This window comes from Cheilinus undulatus, linkage group 2 (genome assembly GCF_018320785.1).
Source record: "Cheilinus undulatus linkage group 2, ASM1832078v1, whole genome shotgun sequence".
In the NCBI taxonomy this organism is placed as follows: domain Eukaryota; kingdom Metazoa; phylum Chordata; class Actinopteri; order Labriformes; family Labridae; genus Cheilinus; species Cheilinus undulatus.
The window spans coordinates 41,217,475-41,242,330 of record NC_054866.1 but is presented as its reverse complement, the minus strand read 5'-3'; the positions used below and the strand labels follow the sequence as shown (position 1 = coordinate 41,242,330).

General features: G+C 39.0%; 1 protein-coding gene across 1 annotated transcript in view; it reads right to left on the bottom strand.

The window, feature by feature from the left end:
- Nucleotides 1–24,856, bottom strand: part of nbeab (neurobeachin b) — a 333,968-nt gene that overhangs the window by 116,948 nt on the left and 192,164 nt on the right. Inside the window, exons 35-38 of the mRNA XM_041798435.1 lie at nt 17,308–17,372; nt 8,763–8,827; nt 4,460–4,568; nt 1,198–1,364 (exon numbers count right to left, since the gene is read on the bottom strand). Coding sequence (XP_041654369.1) covers nt 1,198–1,364; nt 4,460–4,568; nt 8,763–8,827; nt 17,308–17,372 — 406 coding nt within the window. The remainder of the gene's footprint in view (nt 1–1,197; nt 1,365–4,459; nt 4,569–8,762; nt 8,828–17,307; nt 17,373–24,856) is intronic.

Sequence of the window (24,856 nt, the reverse complement as noted above, 5' to 3'; positions counted from 1 at the left end):
TTCACAATGATGGGAGCATTTAGAACAACTAGATATCAAAAAATTAAGTTGGCTATCAATCATGGTTTTTTTTAGGTGGAATGGAACTATATTTTATTTTTCCCAGATGATTTATAGATTTAGAAAAAAGAGGGTGAGTGCTACATGGGATGAAAAATGTCTGGAGCAGTGTAACCAGGATCAGGATATAATGCAAAAAGAAGAAAACATGACTTGTCAGATTACTTATAAATAAAGAAACAAGACATGTCACGAGGCTACAGCTGTCCCTGGGCTTTCATTTTTACATTTTACATTGAACAGCACAAGCACTGTGGATGTTATACTATTCAATATCTTTTCATTGTGTTAATGTTGATTTAAAAATTAATATTATTCTCTTTTTGTATGATCTTAAAAAGTTACTACTTCATCAATATTTCAGTATTTTTCTGCCTTTTTTGAAAGCAGGTTGATATTTTTTATCAACCTGAGGACATTCCTTTTATTTGTACTTAGCTCCATGAGTTTTTGTGCACACTGAATGTGCTACATAAGTAAAATGCTTTGCAAAACTACAGCTAGAGCAAAATGATTAATAATTGGGTAAAGCAACAAAGCGTTCTTATTCTGTCACAATAAAAACAGCATGGAGGCTGTTATAAAAGACAATTTTCATATTTCTCCTCCTAAAGTATTAACACCTCTGTTTGTCCAGTTTAACTACCTCTTGATCCTGCCCTTCCAGTCTGTATCAGTGGGAGAATGTGGATTCAAGCGAGAAGTGAGAGGCAGCCCAGGAGAGCCGGCGGTTATTTTAACAGGGCCCATGGGGAAGACTGCAACTACCACCAGGTGCTGGACTGTGTTTCTGAGAGGGTCAATGAATGCCTGGACAACAGCGCAGAAACACCCCAACCCCCTTCTTCCCCTTCTTCCCCTAGCCGGCTCTGTGAGACGACCGGCCAATCAGCTGTCCCCAGGGGTTTAAGCCACTCCACATTGTAATTGCGTTTGCTGACCTGATGGCTGACCCTATCGGATCCTGGGAAAATGACATTAGCTGGTGGTCCAATCTCATCACCGCAGAGTTTTGAGTACAGGTAACTTTTGTCCTCTAGGTTGGATCCAACGCAGCACGGCTCAGGTTCATGTTGATTTCTAAACATGGCCCCTGTTAGTGTGAAGGTGAACTTGTTATAGTGTGAGGGGGCTTACCTCTGGGCCAGTGTCCCCCAGGCACCGTGCTTGTTGGTGAGGATGTTGACTATTTTCTGCCTTAGCTGGTTAGCCGTTACATGATCTCTGTGTTTAGCAGCACTGATGAGGTGATCGCACATCTTCTCTTCCTCTTTTCTGTCAGCAGCATACTGGGCACAGTTGGACTAATTTAAAAGAGGAAAAAAGTGAAACTCATTGTTCATTTATTGCTTTCAGGATTCACTGCCAACAATGATGCCTGACATTCTGCTAATAGCATGCAAGGATGTTTTACTTGTATAAATCTGGAATAATGTATACCCTCTAATGGAGCATTTGTCACACTGAAGAATGTTATGGCTTCATTCAACACACTTCAGTGCATAAAGATATTAGCGGACAGCTGAGAGATATACTTCTACTCCCTTGGAGGAGTGCAGTAAATCATGGTGAGCACATGAAGGCAGTCCATTCCCTAACTATGGACAGATGAGACTCCCTGCTACGTAGCCTTGGATGGTGCTATTAAAGGAGAGTGGAAAATAGATCCACAAAGAATATAAACTGTCAAGGTTAACAAAGCTACACTGCCATTATATCACAGGATTTGTTATTGTCCCCTGGTATAGCAGAGCAGTTATTTATTCAAAGATTTATTTGGGGGCTTTTTAATGCCTTTGTCAGGATAGGACAGTAGATAGAATTGGAAATTAAAGAGAAAGAGAGTGAGGAATGATGTGGAAAAGGAGCCACAGGCCAGACTTGAACTGGGCCGCCTGTTTTGAGGACAACAACCTGTACACAAATTTTGTGAGTGGACATAACCAGTAGGCCACCAGCAGCAAACTACAGGTGCATCTTAATAAATTATAATATCAGGGAAAATTTAATTTAATACAGAAATGTTGGCCTTCGGAAAAGTATGTTGATTTATATGCACCCAATACTTGGTTTGAGCTCATTTTGCATGAATTACTGTATCTATGCAACGTGGCATGGCGATCAGCCTGTGGCACTGCTGAGGTGTTATGAAGCCCAGGTTGCTTTGATAGCAGCCTTCAGCTCATTTGTGTTTATGGATGTGGTGTCTCTCATCTTCCTCTTGACAATAACTCAGAGATAATCTATGTGGTTGAGGTCAGGCAGGTTTGCTGGCCGATCAAGCGCAAGAATATCCCGGTCATTTAACCAGCTTTTGATAGTTTTGGTAGTGTGAGGTGCCAAATCCTGCTGGAAACCGAACTCAGAATCTCCATAAAGATTTTAAGAAGAAGGAGGCCTGGACTTTAGAAAACACAGTGGAGCGACAGCAGCAGATGACATCGCTCCTCAATCCATCACTGACTGAGGAAATTTTACACTGGACTTCAAGAATCTTGGGTTCTGTGCCTCTCTGATCTTCCTCCAGACTCTGGGACCTTGATTTCCAAATGAAATGCTAAATTTACTTTGATTTGAAAAGAGATCTCTGGACCACTGAGCAACAGTCCAGTTCTTTTCATCCTTAGCCCAGGTAAGATGCCTTCTGTGGCTTACTCTCCTTGTGGAGGGTGTCCCACCAAACCAGACTAAGAGACCATTTAAAGGCTCAGGCACCCTTTGCAGGTATTCCAAGTTAATTAGCTGATTAGAGTCTGACACCATTAGCTTACGATATTGAATGTTTTAACCATATTCTAATTGTATGACACTAAATATTTACAATATTGGTTGTAAGCCATAACCGTTATAATTAAAATAAACAAACACTTTAAATGTTTCACTCTGTGTGTAATGAATCCATATAATATATGAATAATAAATAATATTCTAATTTATTGAGATGCACCTGTATGAAATTTTAACAACCGGCAATTTTTTAAAAACATAAGATATCATATACAAGAGCATTCTGTGTCTTAAAGAAATTTATTATTCAATCATGTTTGATATTTAGGTGGTCAAATAAAACTTATATTTCATTAAATAATAATGAGTAATCACATAAAAAAGGCCATATTAATTGTAATTAATTCCTATAAGTCAGTAAAACTATCAAAGTGTTTCAGATAACTTAAGTAATCCAAAGGAGCACATCTGACTCTATCTTTGCGTCTAAAACAAGATTGTCTCACTCTGCCACCCCAGGGGAACTCTTGCTAATATTCACAATCTAATTTGCTAACAGAAGCTGGGACTTAATTGAATTTCCTGCTTCAAATTTAAATTCTGTCAGATATTATACTTCAATGTATTCTTCATAAGCCAGATAACTCAATCTCTGCTTGTCAGCTCACATTTCCACGTGATGCTGTGGCAAATATCAAACGTTATTTATCACTTTAAAGCGTATGACGTGTCGCCCTGACACCAACTTAATTGTAAAAATGTCTTATCTGCGTCCTGAATCTTCAATCTTGGAGAGCGGGTAATAAAGTAACGTCAGAGCTGGATGAAAAGTGTAGGCTGTCTGGAGTTGGCAGACAGAACGGATGGGGCCAGGTACACTTCCCCCTCGTCCTGACACTGCGTATCTAGCCGTCTCTTCCAGTTTATCTAGCGGGTCAAGGATCCTCAAGAACTGTATATCAAGCAGCTGTTTGAGGATGGCTGCTTTCCTCAGATAAGAAACTCATCACTCCTCACATGTACAAGCTGCTAACAGAGGAGGTGGAAATGTGTGTGTGGGCAGGTTGTGTGTTCATACACACACACACAAACACACAGAATCAGTTTGTCTTCTGATGTTTAAAATAACCAAACTCTTTTTACAGAGCTCATTTCTTTACACTTTTTCTATCAAACACCATAGGTTTTATTTTTTCTGTTTCTTATTTTATGTTATGGAAATCGAAGCATTATAACTGCAAACAAAAAGGGATAATTCTATTAATATTCAGAAATGGCTTAAACCTTGCCAGCTTTTCATTTCATGTCTGAAATAGTCCTGGTTTGATCTGGATGGGCTAAATACAGACTTTCTAAATTAATTTAGCTCCTTTTCCCTTTGCTATCAATAATTAAATTATTTTATAGATATTCTAAGGGCAAGGAGTTAATCCTCAGAGGGACACAGAGGGACGAGATTACTGAGCAGTTCATTGCCATTTTTTATTAATAGGATTTGTTTTGAGCTTAATGAAGCCTGACAAAAATTTTATTTTCATGAAAGATGATAACATTGGAATCTGTGTTGTGGCACTGCTATCTGTTGTTGATTTCACTGTCCTTTGTACAAAGAGATGAACTGATTTGTTCCAATTTATTTTTAAATTAAAAAACAGGAGGGGACACTGTATACCTCAAAGTCTGCATGCTTGTGGACGTCCTCTGCTCGCTGTCTGTTTAGGATGAACTCAGCCTCGTTGGCAACTCGAACTATGTGGTCCTTCATGGCATGGCACAGCAACCTTCAAAAATGCAGAGAAAAATAAATTTGATTTATTAAAGTCAACAGTTTAATCTTAAAATATACAGACAACCAAAATAGATGACAGTAAGATCATACTTTCTGTATGACCCCATTCTTTAACATTTATTTTTGGACTTTTTATGCCTTTATCTCTCAAAGACAGTGGATAGGGTCGGAAACAGAGATGAGAGAGAGGGGAATGACATGCAGGAAAGGAGCCACATGTCAGACCTGGGCCCAGTCCATCCACATACATGGGGCCTGACCTAACCACAGGGCCATCAACAAAGAGATGTTCAATGAAGTGAAACTAAACAAGTAGATTAGGGGTGTCCCAACTCTGGCCCAGGGGCCAAATGCAGGCGAAGTGCACTTTTGAATGGCTCACAGGAAATTTAAATCTAAAATAAAATATGGCACACATTAGAACATGAAGCTTTTGCTTGACTGTGTTGTACTTATTAGTTTTAGCACAAGTGGTGCTAGCAAGCTAATTTTGTAAATAAACATTTTGATAAAAGAATTAATTGATGTATTTTTTCATGAATACATGGAGACAACACTGCACATGGTAAATACTTTAGCAATCAAAATAATAACAATATCTTGATATATAATGCCCTAATTGATTACCTCTAGTGGTAGCCAGGGCCAAGCAGAGCCCCCTGAAATCTGATTGGTCACCCCAAAATCCTTAAAATGATTTGCTATTTGCCTTATCAGCCATTAAGTAGCCATTTGAGCATTCTCAATTGCTAAGCACATCTTAACCCACATTAAATTTGTTTCACTTACTATGAAATCCTAATGAAAGTGGCCACACCATCCATATATATTTCTGTTTGTGGCCCTCAGTGGAAAAAGTGTGGACAATCATGAAGTAGTCTAAACAAGCCCTTCCCCTTTTTCCTTTTAAGCTTTATCAATAAATCCAAAGCCTAAGCTTTCAAAATAATACCAGAGAAAAATAATAGCAAGCTAAGCAACAAAAAAGAAACCAGAAAGTAAACTAAATAAGTACTATGAATTAAAAGACAGAAGAGCTGTGCGATATATATTTACAGGACAGATACAGGTTAAAAAATACCATTTATAACAACACAGAGTTGATTATCCATTTTTTCAAAAAAAAAAAAGGATTCCAGGTCAAATGCTCAATTAAAAAAATGCCTACACTTATTGACCTGAAGATAATCTGTTTGGAATATTCTGTCTTAATTTGGAATTATCATTCATTCAGTTGCAGCTTCAGAATGAAAAAAACAGCAAATTTTTAGTTATGCTGAAACCTCTTTGATACCACAGCGACAAAAACACAAGTCCTAAACACCCAGTATTGACGAATGTATTTCTTTTAACCCTGAAAAATTGCAGGTAAATTCCTGTCTTGGACCAAGATTTTCCAACATTACTGTATTTTTACAACTTAGATAATGCTATCTCTCTTTTGGTTAAAAATATGCATAATAATGTATATAATGTATAAAGTTTTTGTACTTTTTAATACCATCAATTATTTAAATTTTGGAGTTTTTATCATTTTGAGATACATGATATTTAACCCAGTGTCCTAACTGCATGAGATTTCAGATAACACATCTAACTGCACAGCATTGCACACTTTCTACCCACAACGCATCCGTTAAATATGAAAAAATAAACAAAAAGCAAAGCAAAACCAAGAAATCATTCCTGTCTGACGCTCCTGGTGCCTGGTCATCCTCCTCTCTCCATGTCCCTGCTCCGTATCAATTTGGGCAACAGGGAGAAAATGGCACACAGCATCACACTGCATCATGTTACATCACTTGCAAGCTGTAGGGTACCACAATAGGAATGAATGTAATCAAGCTGATTTTGCTGCTGAAACTTGCTGAAGTTGCAGTTAGGACATGCTGTAAAGACAATAATATAAATGCAGCAAATTTAGAACAATGCAGCAATTTAGACTGTATGTGGAATCTTCTGCAGTTTTTGACAAGGAAAGGGAAGAAATGGCCCAATTTTGGGTTATCTGTGGACTTCCATTGTCATTGCTTTTGTATCAAACAAGTTTGAATATCAATTGATTTTTAGTAGAATAATGTCAAAGCTGATCATTTTGGTATAATGACAAACATTTGTTAATTCTTAACTGACAAATACGGTAAAATATTTTATATATCACCATTCAGCTAAAAAATATTAAGATATAATTTTTGGACCATATAGCTTCTTGCTAATAGAAAGTATAGATCAAACATGGTATAGCCAATTTTAGCCCTTGATTCTTTTATTCTACATCTATTAAATGTTATTCTTAAAGATATGTTTAGATTTGGTGCTGTACGCTTTCACTATGTCACAAATGCATACAGCATTTTAGCAACACACTATCATAAATGAGGACATGGCATGGCTTAAATCTGTTGCTGTGGAGCTCCTACGAGAGGAGCAAGGTTAACAAACTACAGCTCATCAGGATTTTGTAACCCTCTGCACGTTGAGAGAGAAGCCTAGTAAGCAGCATCATTTGTCTGTGTTATGTTGCAAGGCTGCAGGTCAGTGACAGATCCCTCTGTAGCATTAAGGAGGGAATGGAGCGTCATTAGAGCACTGGAGCCTGTCCGCCATAGTCCTGATTGACCAAGTATCCCTTCCCACTGACCAAAACATCAACCCAGGAGCCTGTATTGCTGACACGTCTCGCCGTGAACAACGTCTCACATGGCCGACTCTGGAGGATCAGCAGTCTGCACCCGCATTCACATTTAAATTCCACTATCTTTAATAATTGAACGACACCCTGGCTATTGTGTGTAGATTATATGCCATTTTACACACCATTAGGCTAGCTTTGTTTTAATTAAAGCATCCTCTGTTCCTCTCTGGTGCTTGATACAGATTGTAATTTCCCTCCCGTCCCGAGGAGAGGCAGTATTCCCGAGGCTGCATTCATCAGCTGCTGTTGCCTCTTTAACTGTTGACAAGCACTCATTAATAGACAGACGTTGACGGTTCAAAGATAGAAGCTGACAATGCCAAGCTTTGTTTTCAGACCAAGAATAGATGAGAAGGAAAGATGAGGAGCGGTATTTGCAGATGAAAACAAAAGCATGCAAGCTCTTAGGCACATTTTGCAGAAGTATTTCATATATAGGTAACACTTATCAATCTAAATATCCATAGTTAGCCTGAATTAATCAATTAAAACCAATGGCCATCATAGCTCTCAGATTGTGTTGCAAACTTTATTTTAGTGAGGGCCTCAAAGCACCATGTTTCATCTTTATTTTAGCCCTATTTTGTAGACTGAGGGATAAAACTGTTAAGGCAAAAACAAAAAAAAATTTATAAAGCTTCTCTGTCTTTACAGTATAAGCAAATTGGAGGCAGATCTCTAACATGGATGGAGGCTTTCATTGGAGAATTTATAGGAATTGCATTCATAAAACTGGATCATAAGAAAAAAAGGAAAAAAGAAGAAAGCAGAAAAAGGAGACAGAAACAAGAAGAAACTGTAAACAACTAGGTGCTAAATTGTAAGCGTTGTTGCATACACAGCAGTTTCGACTCTGACAGCAACACCTTTAAAGCAAACAGATTGAGCAGACTCTAGCTAGATCTAGATCTGTCTGCTTAAGTAGAGCAGGTGTGCAGAGACTTGAGTAAGGCAGGGAAATTATGTATCTGTCAGCAGCACCCTGGACAGCGCCGTGTGGCCGTACTGACTCACACTCTTTGTTCCAGGGCCAGCAGGGGACTCAGAGAGGCCTGACTGGGCTGTGGAAAGAGCCTGGGCACAGAGATGGCCAGGCCAGATGGGTCAGCAGATGGGCAAGGAGGCTGAGCCGCTCCTGATCTGTTCTAAGGAAAACCCTGAGTCTGGCCACACCCAGAGGGTAGAGCGAGGGAGACAGAAGGAGAGCAGTGGCACTGGGATGTACAGGAAAAGAAGCAGAGGCAGGGATAAAAGAAAGTGCCTACACTCCTGTTTTTAAAATTCATACTGCATCCTATCATCAAATTTAATTTTGGCCCTTAAAAAAGCAGCAAACAAGAGGTTTAGGAGAAATTCATGCCTTTCTCCTTGGTACTACAATCTCTTATGGCCACTAGGGAGAAGAAATGCATTTTTAAACACAGACTGATAACAGATTGGTGAAAACTTTGGCTTTATTGAGAGTTTAATCATAATAAATGGATACATTACCTTCCCTCATTGATCAGCTCAATGAAGGCCAGGCCAGCATTCTTCTGAATGGAGTTCTGCCATTCCTGAAAGAAAAGAAATGATGATCTGTTACTCACAGAAACTCAGCTGTCTTGCTTTAAGGATGTGAATGGGTTGTTAAAACTTCCTAAGAAATACCATACATGTAACCACCCAATTTCCATACAGGACGACTGTGCTGCGCACCGAAGCGCCGCAGGTTTGCTCCGACCTAAGGCGAGCGACCTTGTCCACTGGAAGCGTGTCTAGAGCGCTGCGGCACGGCACGCAGCCCTGCTCAGCAGGAAGAGATCATGGGAGAACTGCGAGTTCACACAGGAAAAGTATGTGAACAGCAGACTATTTTACCTTTGGGGCTTAATTTATCACCCTTTCCGGTGTAAGTCCATGATATAATTGCTTCAGTTGGGTGAAGTTAAAAGGATAATGTTTGCTTAAAGGATCTGTGGTTTTATGTAAAATTCTTTGGCTAAATATCCCCAAAAGTTAACTTTTCCTCATCAATGGTGCCACTGTAGCTCTGTGACCCAGTGACCTCCTGGTGACCCTTTGCTCTTGCTGCAGGATGAGACGTAATGTTGATATAGTGATGATTTGCGATCAGGAGTCTGTGCATTGTGTTGTATTTTGAAAGAACCGGATATTCTACACTTGTGACTTCCTCCTCTGGACATTTCTGATTGACGGGTATTGACGAGGTCTGGTGGTGGCCGGCGCTGAAAATAGACCTGTGGCACACGCGCTGCTGCCGGACTGGAGCACCGGCTGTGGAAATGCTCTGATAGACTAGAGAGGGAGCGATTTGCTCAGCAGTACGATTTGCCGGCGGTTCGCAGCGCGTTCGCTGTATGTGGAAATTGGAGGTAACAAGAAAATACATCCTTATAATTGATATTAGACAAGAGTGCAAAATGTAAGCATGTTTTCCTGCCAACATCTCTGGCAGTAAAGCTAAAAGCTAGACTAAAAGGTATCAGAATACCAATTTGATCCCAACAGTAACAAGACCTTCCAGAAATGCAATACACTCACACACAAGAATCCCATTTCCACATCCAAACTGCATACTTCAATGTTATTTTAAATTCTTAATTCATAGCTTGTAATTCAAGTAGGTTTAGAAAGCATTTAGTTCATATATCCGCTGAAGAAAAATGACGACTACGAAATGCTGCAATCCTGCGCAGCATGTGTGACCATCCGTGCTTCCTCTGTGAACAGATCTGTAAACACAGGAGAGATGTAATTGTGGGATGAAACTGTATCCTCTCACTTAAATACAGCCATTTCCCCTGTCCCTTACAGTGACAGATTACTGTGCAGGCTCGCTGAGCCCCGCAGTACTCGCCTGGAAGGGATCCGAGCCCTGGGCCAGAGTGCCAGCGCTTGCTGTCTCACAACATGCTCTGGAAATGATTAAAAAGCAGTTTGAGAGCGCGCCTTTCACTGTGGGAAATTCAGCTCTCCTGTGCCCTCACTGAGGTGCAAATGGAAGAGAAAACAGAGGAGGCCACAGTTCAAAAGAGGAGGGAAAACTGGAGAGAAAAGGTTTTCGTTTCAGGGGTTCTTGTCTATGCATGTGACTTGTCTTTGAAAACTAAACTATAGAAATTAGTATTAATGTATCTTTAAACAGAAAGACTGCATATCTGTAGTTGTATATTTTCAGCAGTGGTTCACACTCTTTTTTTTAGTGTCTGGACAAGGTAAACAACAATTGTTGTGTACAGTACCTGAATGCCTGACATTGACATTATTATGTATGGGCATGTGTTTTTGTACACAGTTGTCGTGCCTGACACATACCGGTTCATGCAAGAGTACACAGTCTGACCCTCCGATGCGTTAAATCAGAGAGATGGTGCTGACAAACTGCTGAGCATCTGGTCTCCAAATGTTCCCCATGACCCCCTTCCTCTGCTACAGTATCTGCTCAGAATAAGCTGTTCTTGATTTGGACAGGGATCATGTACAGCCAGTCTTCTGAGGTTCTGCCTACATCAAGCTCACGTGACAAAAATAAATACGGAAATCAAGGCAGATGTGACACTCTGGTGTTGCCAGGAAAATGGCAGCAGGTCAGTGGAGGTATAGCATGAAGGAGTCAGATTTGCTATCTTGTCAGAGGTATGCTTGTTGACAGTTGAGATAGCACTTCAGAGGCTCTCTTTTTTTTTTACTTTTTTTTTTTTCCCTGCAAAGCAGAGCTCCCAGAGGAGGCTGCCTTTGATTGCAGAGATTTTAAAAAGTGCTCTGCAGCCAATTTGAAGGGAATTAGGCCTGACGTGCAGCTGCTTAAAAACAGAGATGTGATCCTTACATCATGCAGACCATAATCAGAGCAGCAACCCGGCCATTGGAAATTTGTAGATAAAAAGATACTCAATACAAATATCACAAAAATCTGCATTTTTAAGATGTATATTTCCTAAGTTTTTGGCCATCTGGGGGCAGAAGAGCTCCACAAGAAACTGAAAAACAAACTTCCTGAATGCTTGACCTATTTTGGTTTTTAGACAAACTCGTAAGCTTCCTCTTGGCTTCTGGCATATCCAGCATTTAGGGCCAACTTTAGCAAACTTAGTCATCATTAAAGCAACTTGATAAGTCAGAAAGTCATCTAATTTCTTATGTAGAAACATGTCTGGGGTTTTACTGTCAAGATACAGCACATTTATTCGAGATTGTTGGAAACAATACCAATGAGAGCAACAGCACCAATCAAAAAGATATATAGGAAAAAAATGTGTCGATGTATATCAGGCATCTTTTCTTATGAATTCCTGACAGGTATTTAAAACCCCCAAAACAGTTGAAATTAAAAAAAAAAGTTGCTTGAGTTAACACGATTTTAATAGACAGAAATGTAAAGTTAAGTGTTTTTTTCTCCATTTTATATAACTGTTTTATACATGATAAGCCATTGTTCAACCAAGTCTTTGATCCCCCATTAAACTCACAAACTCTATTTCCAAACTTTTCTATATTTTCCACTAAATACAACACAAAAACAAGTGAACAAACATAACATTTAGAACAGAACCAAGGGATAAGTGGGGTACAGGGCTTGCTGAAGACTTTAGGTAGAGCTGAGGGAGAAATGCAAGGAAATATAAATATAATATTTAGGGTAATCTTAGCTAGTTAACATGTGTAATATTATTGATAACATTAATGATAAGACAACATTAGTCCCCTAAACATCAGTAATGTTGTCTTATCATAATGTTACACAATCCCATGCTGCAACATGTTGTTCATTTTGCTTGGATGAAACTTATATCTTATTTTAAATGGATCAAACTTAGGTCATTGAATACTTATGCTCTGTCTATCGCCCACCGGCGCTGTTACTGGTAGTAGTAGCTAACAATCTGTATTCAAACAAATGTTCAACAACGCACGTGTGCAAGCAGTGTCCTACTCCTACGGTCCTGAATCTGCGGCTCTAAAACTGCTGCCTGTGAGCCTGCAGATAACCCCTTCTCATTCCGCTAAAATATCTCAATGGCCCCATGTAGCTGGCTATGATATAGGGACTGATCTCACAGAGGCCCAAAAATGGCATACATTTGAAAGAAAAAAAATATATATTTAAAAATATGTCAGTTAGAAAAAAATGTCTCTTTATTTTAAGTTTATTTGAAAATATGGCCCCCAAAGCATCCATCAAGGAAAAAGCTGGCCCTTCTACAAATGTAGTTGATGACCCCTGGTCGAAGGGCTGGGCTGATAATTTGCTGATTCACACCCCTGTCCAGCAGGTGGCGCTAACCAGGTTAACGCAACACTCAAGCAGTAAACGAAGAAGAAATTTAACATTTTGAACTGTCTGAGCATGTGTTGGAACCAAGTTTGCCCACACTGTAAACAGAAGTAAGGACAACACAAATTTCTGTCATTTCGACTGTTTTGTGGCTCCTTTGGTGTTTTTGAAATCATAAGGTAAGGCCTAGGTATTATAAGGCATTGAATTTCATATTTGCTTGGATAGTAAGTCTGCAGCTTTGTAATATCAAGTAAATCCTAGAAAAATTTGTTAATCTTTGCACACATGTGGCTCGAGCATGGAAAACATCTATTTTCCTACTTTGGTTGTTCTTGATAGAGTAGTAGAGAGGAGACACCATGCATCCAATTACATCAACTTGTAATTGAGATACCACATAACTGCCCTGAACTGATGAAGGCTGAATCACTGAAGGCTGTTAAAAAAATGAGTTGTGTTAACTTAAAAATCCTTAACCGCTATTTCAGCTCTATTTTCTGAGTTGACTGAACACATTTTAAGTTTTAACTAATTTGTACTCAATCATTCTTAATATTTTTCCCTGGTATTCAAATTGTTTGACAATAATAGCTTAGCCTAATTTGTATAGTTTTCCCAGAATGCCTTTGGGCAATAGACACTTTTACACCATGAGTGAAGTTACTGACTCAGTTAGAGAAGTCTAACTGGCAAACAACCATACACAATGGTGTACTAAACCTGATGGAAGAGGACTTCCTGGTTCAGTGAGCACCTTACAGTTACTGTCACTTATTTTGGCCTACTTGTCAAAGGAGCAAATGTTTAAGATATAAGTATGCAATAGAAATAGAAAAAAACTTGACTTGGAATTACTAACATGAAATGGGTGTTATTAGTACTACTTTCTTAGTCATTTGTACATCTTATTGAATTTTAAGTGTTAAATACAAAGTATCTTCTCAAGTGCAAGTGCATCAACACTGTAAATGCAACAGAATATCTAGTTTACTTCACTGAGGTCACAAAGTTATTCTTATTTAGTTTTTAAGTCAATTGGTTCACAGGATTTTTTTTTTTTAAGTATGGTTGATTGATTGTCTTTTATAGTGTAAACAAGTCAATTTCAGCAGCAAAAATGCTTTAAAGATCTGGTGAACTATTACTCAAGCTTTGAAAAACTCACTACCTTTTTGTGATCCCTGCTGAAAGGACACCAGGCTGGCCTTGAGAAAATATTCTCTCCTCCTACTTTCATCATCCTGGAATTCAACAGGGCACTAAGTATTTGTGCTGTTTCTATCCAACCTGTCAGTGTGCGGGAGACTTTGCTTTTATCTGCTCAGCATTGCTCTGTTCTACTCTCCACATCTGGAGGCCTTCCATCACTAAATCTCTGTGGCTCCACTCAAGATCCCCGCTGTATGTTTAAGCTGTTACAAGAAACAGAGCTGCTTGACCTTTTCATTCAGCTGCCCAGGCTGAGGAGAGACACACGGTGTCTGCAGCCGTGGCCAGCCACATGATGATTGCTGCGATTAGTATGCATAAATAAGAAAAGGCAGATCATTAGCACTAATTCTTTCATAAAGCTGACAGGTCACAAAACAGAGAGGGACTAAAGGTCAGCTAAGTGCCCTCCTCGCTGTCTTAAAACATTAATGTTGAAATATGTGAGGGATACTTTGAGGTTGGCATTTTATAGTGATGTCAGCTAAAGCTCACCCTGCAGCTGAGATAACTTGCTGTGCTTTTTGAAGCACACAGATACAGTATGTGTCATAAATTACATTAGTTTCAAGTCAAATTAAATTTATTTATCATACAGATTAAATATGTTTACTAATGATAAAACTATTTGCATGAATCAGTTTCATTACATGATGTTAAAAATGTCTTTATCATTACATCACAATGTTTTCACCGATTATCTTGCAGCATAACTGGATGCATTTCTGTCTGTACAGTATTATGATGCACTGTACCATCCCGATTTGAAAGGTTGTGGAAGGACGCTAAGCTATACGGTCCAGTCTCAAGGCCTCACTGTCTGATCGATAGCTCATCCTGGGTTTCATCCCCAGAGCCCCTAATGGAAGGAACCTCTGGAGCCGCAGTAATGCTATCTGTGTATAGGGGGAAGGACTCAGACTCTTAACAGCATGCTGACGCTCTCATCTGCAATAAATCCTCTAGCTGCAAAAAGCAACTTCCCACAGATACTCTACAGACAGGCAAAAAGGAACTAGTCACAAACCTTCAAAAGAGCAACAATAACTCAAGGCTGCCGCTCCGTTTATGTATGTTTCTTAGAGGAGAGCCCCTGAATAATGGCCTCCATATAACGGAGGCTGAACTCTTTGGGCTTTGGACTGCAGATACCATGGAGGCAATCCACCTCTTTAAGGCTCGGGCCCTTCAGTCTGGATACACAAAGAGGCACCAAGTAATGGCTTCCTTATGAGCTCCTAACGCAAGACTGATGGGCTGACAGAAGGTATGTTAAATATCTCCTGTTCTAACTGCTACATCGGGGCTCTGACCTTCTCTAAAACAAGGGCTTAACAAGAGATTCAGTGGGTCAGTTAGGAGGTGATCAGTCACTAGCACCGTTGCACGAGGTGGGGCTGATTCTCAAAGAAGGGATTAGTATTAAAGCTCTGGGGTGTAGTGAGAAAGTCGTGGGATTCTCAGAGAGTTGTATGTGTCTGTATGTCATCACTGGTTTGGATAATTGGCTTATGAACAGCGGTGGAAAGAGAGCCAGGCTTTTGTACTCAAGTATAAGAACAGTTACTTTGGTGGAAATTTACTGAGTAAAAGTAAAAGGACTGGTCTATAAATCTACTCAAGTAAAAGTTAAAAGTATTTCATGTAAAGTTTACTTTACCGAGAGCATGTCAATTCTCAGCCTATGAACTGCCTGTTTATTTATCACTATCTCTGAAACTTCATGTTTGCTGTTTGTAAATGTATGTATGGTCTTGGTAGGCTGTAAAAACGGAATTGTCTTTTGGGATGAATAAAGTTGTTTGAATCTGAATCTGAGTAGTTACTAAGGTTGGGCAATTAATCAACATTCAGATTAAATCATAGTATATCCTACTGCTATTTTCAAATCACAGAAGGTGCAGTCTTTCTCTTAACCTAAACGTTAACACCAGTTCAATGGAATTTTTTTGCATAAGAGATGTTCTGCTTTAGACATCATGCAAACATTTAAGTGTCAGTTTTTGTAAAACAGCTTGCACAAACATTACTTTCCTTATGTTTGCATGTTTTTCTTAGCAGAAATTGAGAATTGCATAAAAAAATGATCATTCCCTTCAACACAACAATTCATATGGAATTTGCAACATGAGTCCAAATCATTGCAATTAGATTTTTTTTTTCAATTGTTCAGCACTTTTTGTTACTGACTTTCACATTGATGTTGACACCACACTTGCATGGCAGAGCTTTGTTAGTTGTCATGATGGTTGGTTACAAGGCTGTTAGGTTAAACAGTCAGATTACTATTGTGATTGAAGAAGATAAATAAAAATGTCAGTCATATCCATCCATTCACTATTTAATTTCATCCTAACAAATACGTAGGCCATGCCTACAGGATAGAACCGTTAGTGTTCAATCTATCTAATACTGTGTTGGTAGTGATTAAGAATGAACCTATGCTTGTGTTTGTTTAAAAAACATATAATGAAAAACTTAAGAAATAATCACGTATTTAACCAAAAGCACAATATTGGAAAAAAATGTGATACATTTTTTCTCTAATAACACAGCTCTGGGAGTTTTAAAGTAAAATCTGATCTTTCCTTATCATCAGTAACAACAAGAGATTATATATCTCCAACCAGGTTGTTCAGGTAAAGCCACACCTTCATAATAAAGTAAACAACAACAGCTTATTTAGGATGGGATGTGGAGTCATTCTCTCTCATTGTGCTACTTTGTAGTCTACAGAGGTGGAAAAAGCACAAGAATGTCGTACTCAAGTAAAAGCACAGTAACTCTGGTTGAAAGTAACTTGGGTGTAATGTGAGTAAGGAAAAGTGGTTAAAAATACTGTTAAATACTGTTAAAAATCTAACACATGCAAGAGGGAAATGTATTTAATACAAGTTAATACACAGATTTTACTTCATCCTTCTAAGCTCCACAGGATGGGTCTGATGGAAAATGATCTATGTTGGAAACGTCAGAACCCAACAGGAGCATTTTTACATGAAATTTTAAGTTGTTGACTTGTTCTCCCTTTTTGGGAAAAATTAATGGATTACACTGGAAAGTGTTTGGGTATAGTAATACCTGTATCTCCTAGAACAGTAGTAACAAACATGTTTTGCTTAGGGCCCCCTACTTGTACCTAAGAAAAGCAAAGGTCCTAAAAATGACTCACTTGGAAAATTAAACATCAATTTTAATTTTTTAATTGAGTATACCCCATAACAATATACCTATATACACTTGTTCTTGACAGATATATCTACTATAAACAATCCATTATTATGACGCCATATCAGCGCCGCTTTAGGAAAAAAAAAGAGGATCTAGTGAAAAAAAGTAAAAATTTTCCCATTTTCCCCAGAAATTAGAACATCCTTTAGATTTTTATTTCTTTAGCCCATTACGTTTCTAGTCATGATTTCTTGTAAATATATGCAGATCTAATACTGACACATCAGAGCAGACCCACCCGCTCTAATGGTGTGAGAGAAAGACAATGAGCAGCTAGAAGCAGGGCTGTGAAGAGGAGGAGAGAGAAAAACTCACCTGAGAACAAAGCAGCATAACAAGCTCCACCACTGAGGTGCTTGACTTCATGCACACAAGACCTGCAAAGACAAAACCAAATGAAGGAATTAAAATAAACTGATATATCTATCAATGAACATCTGTGGATATAGATAGAACAAATTTAGAGGGTTATTTTTGTGGCATTATAGAATATTCTGAGTTGAATTTGTGTCAGAGGTATAGCATTTGGACAAAGCAATAGTGTTTTTCATCTTGGGAATAATGCAAGCCAAATAAAAAACACATTGTAACACCTTGAAATTGTGCTCTCAAAGTACCCTCCTAAAATTAAGAAAAACACTTTATCTGCACAGAATAGACGTGCATTTAATAGATGCACAGATTTCTGTGCAGGCACCTCCTCACCACCACCTCCACACATCTTCCTTCACACATGCACACACTCCCACAGAAGTGAACACAGACATTCACAGCTTCTCCTCTCATCTCCGCTCTGTAGACAGTGAGCCGCAGAAGCAGACAACTCTCTAATGAAACAAGGGCAGGTGTGAAAAGCTCATTTGCAGAAACAATGGCTGCAACTGGTCTCGTTTTCTGCACCTCCAGCTCCTTCTGCTGCACTTGGCGAGAACCATTAAAGGTACAGTCATTAGTAAAGGAAAGAATGCAACTCTCCAGGACTCATTATAGGCAGGCAGGAGTGAAACTCTGCACGCCACACAGCTGCCTTTGTTTCATTATTGCAGGTTGTCAGTCAGGGGAAGTAGAAGACAGCCAAATATTCTCAATTTGTGGTTTGATGCTTGTTTTCAAGTGTTTTTGTTGTTGTTGCTGTTCCTGGCTGTTTTGTTTTTTCACGTTTCTTATGCTCTTTTTTATTTTTTGGGACTTTGCGATTTATTTCAAAGGTAAAGTACATTAGCAAACATGTTTTTTTTTAAATTCATTATTCTAAATGTGCAATATATAGGATGTTAACACTAAAACATCACAAAATTTAAAAAAGACTACTCCTACATCATATATTTCTTTACCTGAGTACCTACATCGCCTTTATTGCCATCCACTGCTTTAACCCATAGTGTTTAAAAGAGGAATGACAGCAAGAGATAGAGAAGTTTACAAAAGAAAGAAGGAGGCTGATGTAAATGCAGTAGGCAAGAAAGAGGCCACGCTAGCCAGGAACATGAAATTTTTCCCTGAATGATAACATTAGTTGTTCAATAACACAAACAAAAGCTGTGTAAAAAGTACGAGCTCTAAATAATTTGCAAACTTTAAAAGCTAATTTAAAAGTTGCTTGAAATGTGCCATATCATAAGATTGGTTTAAACCGTTATTCCTTGGATATTATTCCTTGGTTTTAAATATCCAATAGGGCTGAACTATTTTAACCTTGCAAAGCGGATGGGTTTGCAAGACTCCATGTCTGTCAACAGGCAAATCCATCTTAAAGCTCCAATCCACATTTATGCTGAACCAAACACTGTTTGGATCAATCAGCGTCATTTAAGGAGAATGAGGTGGTAGCTACGGGCAGAGTTTAGTTGGACTCAAAGCCGTTTGTAATGGCTGCCTCCAGCATGGCGATTAGCTCAGATGTAGCATTAGCACATGTTTCAGTATGAAATAAAGAATAAATACAACGCTTAAAGTTTTTCGTGATGTGAAAGATGGTCTCACTTTTCTGCCAGCCTGCTTGGCATGAGTTTGTGAGAGTTATGGGGGAAAAGGGTTAGTTGTACTGTGAGTGATTGTAGACAATGGCTGCTAGTGGAGTGATTAGCTCGGACGAAGCCACAGCAGCAGTTTTGTCAAGACTGGACATTTCCTTTTTAAAACAAGGGCAGAGAGCAACACTGAATGTTTTCATGGCAAAAATAATAATTATTCTCTTCTCTCTGTCTGTTTCTGTATGGGTTTGTGATCATTACGGGTTGGGTTTGCCAGTTTTTAGAGTGGTGGCAGCTGCAGTAGCTATTAGCTCAGATGTAGCTGTAGGAAGAAAGTTTAAGCAGCACTGGACCACATTTCTTTTAAAACAAGCCCACACCATAGGCTGGCTTTGGCAGAAAAGATGTTTTTGCATGTCTCCTGATTGGCCTGGGCATCAATTTTATTCACTGAGAAGCTCTGCCATTAACAATCTACTGCAGACCTGTCAGCTCAAGAGTAGTGCATGCATCATTCTGTCTTGTTGACTTGATTGGAGTGTGACAGACAGAATTTTTGTAAATTCCAGCCCATCCCAAACACTTTCTATGGGAGCTTTCCCAGATGAATGTGAAGAAACAGTCCATCTGGCATGTCAGGTTAGAACAATCTGGGAAAAATAACCTAATTGAGTTTTTCCCCCAATATTGCAATTATGATTTAATATGCAGTTATTTCTTGTGTTCCCCATGCTATTTCTCAACAGACAACCAAAATATCACTCTATATTAAACTGAACACAATGTTTTGTAGATTAAACAAGGGATAAACAATTTTGAAAAAATATATAATTGTTATTATTTTGACTTATTGCAAAATGATGTGAGCTGTTGTATTAAGGGGAATGATGATTTTATGTCATTATCATTTTTAGCAAGACACACATACAAAACAAGCAGGCCTTTTTGCAAATTGTTCCAGAAAAATGACACTTTAATGTTTACATGTTTAGGGCATCACATTCTCTGCCTCAAAAATTGCATTAAACTGGTACTCTAAAACATTTCAGGGTAAAAAAAATATTGCTCCTTCTGCTGCAGGACAATCAATCTAAATGTTGATTAACTGATAAGCCCCTATATGCTGATTGGTCACGACGGTGCAGCCCATAATTCTGAACTCTATGAATCTATAAACTCTTAAACTTGTGAAAACAATGCGAAGAACAGCTTTCATGAGTTGGTCCTTTCAACGATCGAAAGGTGAGACCTAAATGTGCATGTGTTTACAGATGTCAACACTGCATGCATTTATGGATGTCTGTTTTCTGCAGCCAGGTTCTCTTGGAAAGCTCTGTCACCCAGGCTTCTGCTAAATAATGCAGTGGGAACTGCTAGTGCTAGCTGCCCTTCTGATTCTGCATACCAGTCCTTTTCATGTTGCTTTCTTGTGATGTATCATGGTTATTCTATGCCTTCAGGTGTGAGTTTAATCAGCTTCCAGTGATAGCAGAATACATTGCAAGTTGCTTGTAGTGCAAACCATGATGGCCACTTTTAACAGCTTTTCTCTTTCAGTGTTTCGCCATCCAAAATAAGGGTAAGTGATAATTTACTGTTTTGCAAAAACATCTCATGGGTGCAGTTTTTATTGAACAGTGTGCTCATTTCAAAACAAGAAGTAAGTACAGTGGTGGGCTGGGCAGGGGCTCTACTCTGCAACCTTTGTCTTTATTTTGATTGAAAGCCCCCTGGTGCTTGAACTGACAAACTGTGTGTTTAAGATTTCAGTTAATGTGGTTGTATAAACTATGTACTGTGGAGTGTAGCATCTACAGGCAGGACTCACATTTTTTTGTCAGACAATCTACATGATGGATTCACTGAAATTCTTATGAGGGTGACATAAGCGTATGCAAAAGATATATGCACACTTTTGAGAAGCAAACAGGGACAGTATTGTATCATTGCAGCCGTATGCAAAAGCAACTGCAACTTATTGTTTTTATACTGTCAATAAATTGTTGACATTATGAATAAATAGAAAAATAAATAAAAAGAATAAATTATTTAAATCTTAAACTTGAATTCAAAGTTAAGAGTCAGCACTTAAAAATTAAGCTTATATCAGACAATGCTCTGTCTCGTTATACTAGTGATAAACAACAAAGTAAAGATGTAGTGCTGTTGCTTGTGTAAATACTGTACAATTGATGCCAGAACCTAAAATATTCAAGACATCTGATGGACAGATGTTTTCAGAGTCTTCCTCGATATCCTACTTTGCAGACCGGTTGAGGGAGCGTGTTGTAAATACCCAAGGAGGATGTGACCCTTCACTTGTACACACTGTGCCACGGCTGACCTCTTGTTATAGCTGTGACACGCTGAGCCATAAGTCAGTCCAGTCTGACACTGGAGTCAGGTGGCCGACTGACCCTGGCCTTGTGCTGGTAGACAAACTAAATGCATTCTATTTAAACATGGCCTGCCAGTCCTTTCCTGTAAACAGGGCAGGGTTAAGGCACGGGTGAATGTGGCATTGTGGGGTAATGTGCCGGCAGACTGGGCCACTCAAGGGACAGCCAGGAGCAGGCGGCAGGCATCACAACAGCCGCAGTGTTCACACACAGGCCTTACCCACCAACTCCAAGTGTAAAGCTCAGGGTGCACTCAACATAATTGCCGCAGTGACCACATGTCTTCAGGGGGGGTGAAGAAGTAGGCTGAGGCTAAGGGGCACACAGGGCACATGGGGCTCGACCCCAGGCAATCTAAGGAGTGATGGATGGCTGGTAATTACGAGTAAATGGAGCGCCTTTGCACTACAGCACAGTATTTCAACTGTGAGCCTGGGAATGGCCGGCAAAAACACAAGAAAGAGGGTCAGCCATTTTGACACACAAGCTGCAAGAAGTATGATCGAGTTAAGGATTTAAACTGCAAGTGGTAAATCTGGATGTTTGTTTTGTTGGCTTAAGTGTCTCTAATCCTTGTCAGAGTGCACTTTCCACAGACCCAGACAGGGTTAAACATGTCTGGTGAAGAGCACTGGGGCCCGAGCTGTCCATCTACGACCTTGTTTGTGGGGTTAGACTCTCAGCTCAGCTCTGGTTTGTCAGCTTGGTCAGTCTGCTGACAGACTTTGAGTGAAAGGGTAACAGACATATTCACACTTGTCAAGGCTCTGCTACCTGATTTTCCATTCCTTTCCCCTGGGCTCCGGTCAGTAGCCTTAGCCACATGTGCACCGCATATCCGCATACCTATTTACATATGTGTGTATGGCACATGCATGATAGATGGAGGGAAAACTGCCTGTGGAACTTTACTGACTGGAATGGAAACATTTAAAAGAACATTTATTGCTGAAATGACTGCAGAAAATAACTTTACTCAATTTATCCAATGTATTTATAGGAAATCAATCAATAGGGTAATTCAAAATGAGTAAGCTTACAAAATGTAGTTATAAATTGATTCCATGATTTCTTTGTTAACTCCAATTGCTTATTGGTACTATGCTTTCATTTCAGAGTGAATATGACATTAAACTGAATAATTTTCAATTAAAAAAATGAAAAAATTGGGATGTTCCATAACTTTTGACAGGTAGTGTATATCAAACCCCCCCCCCCCCCAAAAAAAAAACAGGTCTAGAAAAATAGGCTGGGTAAAAATTATATAGTACTAATACCTTAGAAAGCAAATATACATTTGCAGCAATAAATTAAAAGTTTTTGGCAGTGTTATGAGTAAAACATATCTTCTCTAGTAGGTGTATTTTTTTTGGACAACTTCTTCAAGAACCAGCTTTAATAAAGTCCCAGAATTGCATTCCTTCAGCCTGCTGTCATTTTCTGCATACACTTCGGAAACTAATATCGGTTTAAGTTACAGTTAAAAGGAAAATCTATGGCAGAGAGAAAAGCAGATATATCATTTCACGTTGTGCAAAGCGCAAGTAAGAAGACTGCAGGCCACACATACACTCTGCACTGAGCACCCACAGACAAGGTCTGCAAAAACACTGGCAGTGAAAAATGTGGTGGCCATGGTGTCAGTGTGTTCCCATGTATGTAAGTCAATACAAGAGAATCAGTGCACACAGGCACACAGGCACAAAGGCAGACAGTCCCTGAGGTGAGGCAGAAGTAGGACTGAGAGCGACTGCCAACTTGAGGCCTGACGAAGGCACTGGAAGCCTTCACACAGCTACCAGGAAATCAGACCAGAGACCAGAGAAGAGTGCAGCAGAGGGATCACACACTTCTGCCAATGCTGGGCACAATCACAGCAGATATTACACTGTTAGAATTAAACATGTGGCCGTTCTAAAGACTTTAATGTTGAAAGTTTTTTTTTGGTTATCAAATGATTGCAATTCTTAATTGTGATTAATCTCAGAATTTCCTATTCCAAAATGGGGGGGGGGGGGGTCCTACTGTAGGTATCATTATGTGTAGAACTTCCAGTAAAGCAGTGGACAAAGAGAAAATATTTTTCACAGAATAGCTAACCATGGTGTAACCCCCAAACAACAGCTGTTTTATCCAGTTAAATGTTATCATAAATTCTGGTACTTGCAGCGCTAACTGTACTAATTATAGGCAACATCAAATATGTGTCTTTAACAGCTGTGGTGTTTTTTTTTTAAAGATTTATTTTTGGCATATTTGCCTTTATTTGATAGGACAGTGGATAGAGTTGGAAACAGGGAAGAGAGCGGGGAGAGACGTGCAGGAAATAGTGCCACTGGCCGGATTCAAACCCGGGTTGCCTGTGTATATGGCGTGCGCCTTAACCACTCGACTACTGGCGCGCCACAGATGTGGTGTTTTAAACATGCTGTTCGATGTCTCAGTACATCTCGGATAATCTTCATGAATTACAATAGGATTTCAAATTTACTGGCCTGAAGAGGCAACCAGGTGAATCAAAGATATTAATAATCATATCAAAAGAGGGACTAGTTTAAGAAATAAGAATTACTTGCAGTCATTTAAGGTCCACAATCAGTGTACTAATCTTTTTAACTGCAAGTAATCTCACGCTTTATTGAGTCTTTTGGCACATTTTGGTTGGGCCATGTCAGCGACTCCATGCAGTGATGTAAAATAAGTATACTGCTGCTTCTTAACGTCTCATTTCTTTTTAAAAACTCAAAGACAGCTCAGTGGACAGGTCAGAAGTCTTCTGCACCTTGTCTTTCCTTTAAGATCCATAACAAATCCCTTTTTCTGTGATTAAGGTCATGTTTAAATCTTCGATCTTCCTATAAAAGCAGGTTTGTATCCAAACAGGAAGTCTGCTACTCTTGGGTTAAGATTGTAGAAAAATCCAAAATGAAACAAAGTTTTGGATGCGAAATTGTGTAATTTTAAAATGTGATAAAATGGATGTGATGAATCATGATTTAACAACAGAAATTCTAAGATTGATTACAATTAAACATTTGTATTTTTTGACAGTTCTACTTAATACTGATGCCAAGCTAATAAAGTTAGTTAAATCTACTTGTGTATATTTCTAAAGGCAATTTCTTCTTATTGTCCTCTCATCCCCTCAGAGGAATAATCACATTATCCAGTTTGAGGTGTATCTGATGACATTCTGCAATTTTTTTTTTCTGTATTGCTCAAATAAACACTGGCACAGGAAGTCACACTCACAAATCACACAAATTATCATGGGGGCATGGAATAAAGTGGACAGAAGTCACAATTTATATCCTTTCTGTTGCATTTTGAAATTCCATTATTTTGCTTTTAAAACTGTTATTATCTGATTTTGTTTTCTGCACTCTTTTCAACCAAGGACAGTTGACTTCTTGTTTGGATATAGACCTGTTTTTCAAATGAAAGAAAATTAGGAACTTCGGGTATATTGAAGAGTGTGACATTAACTTAACC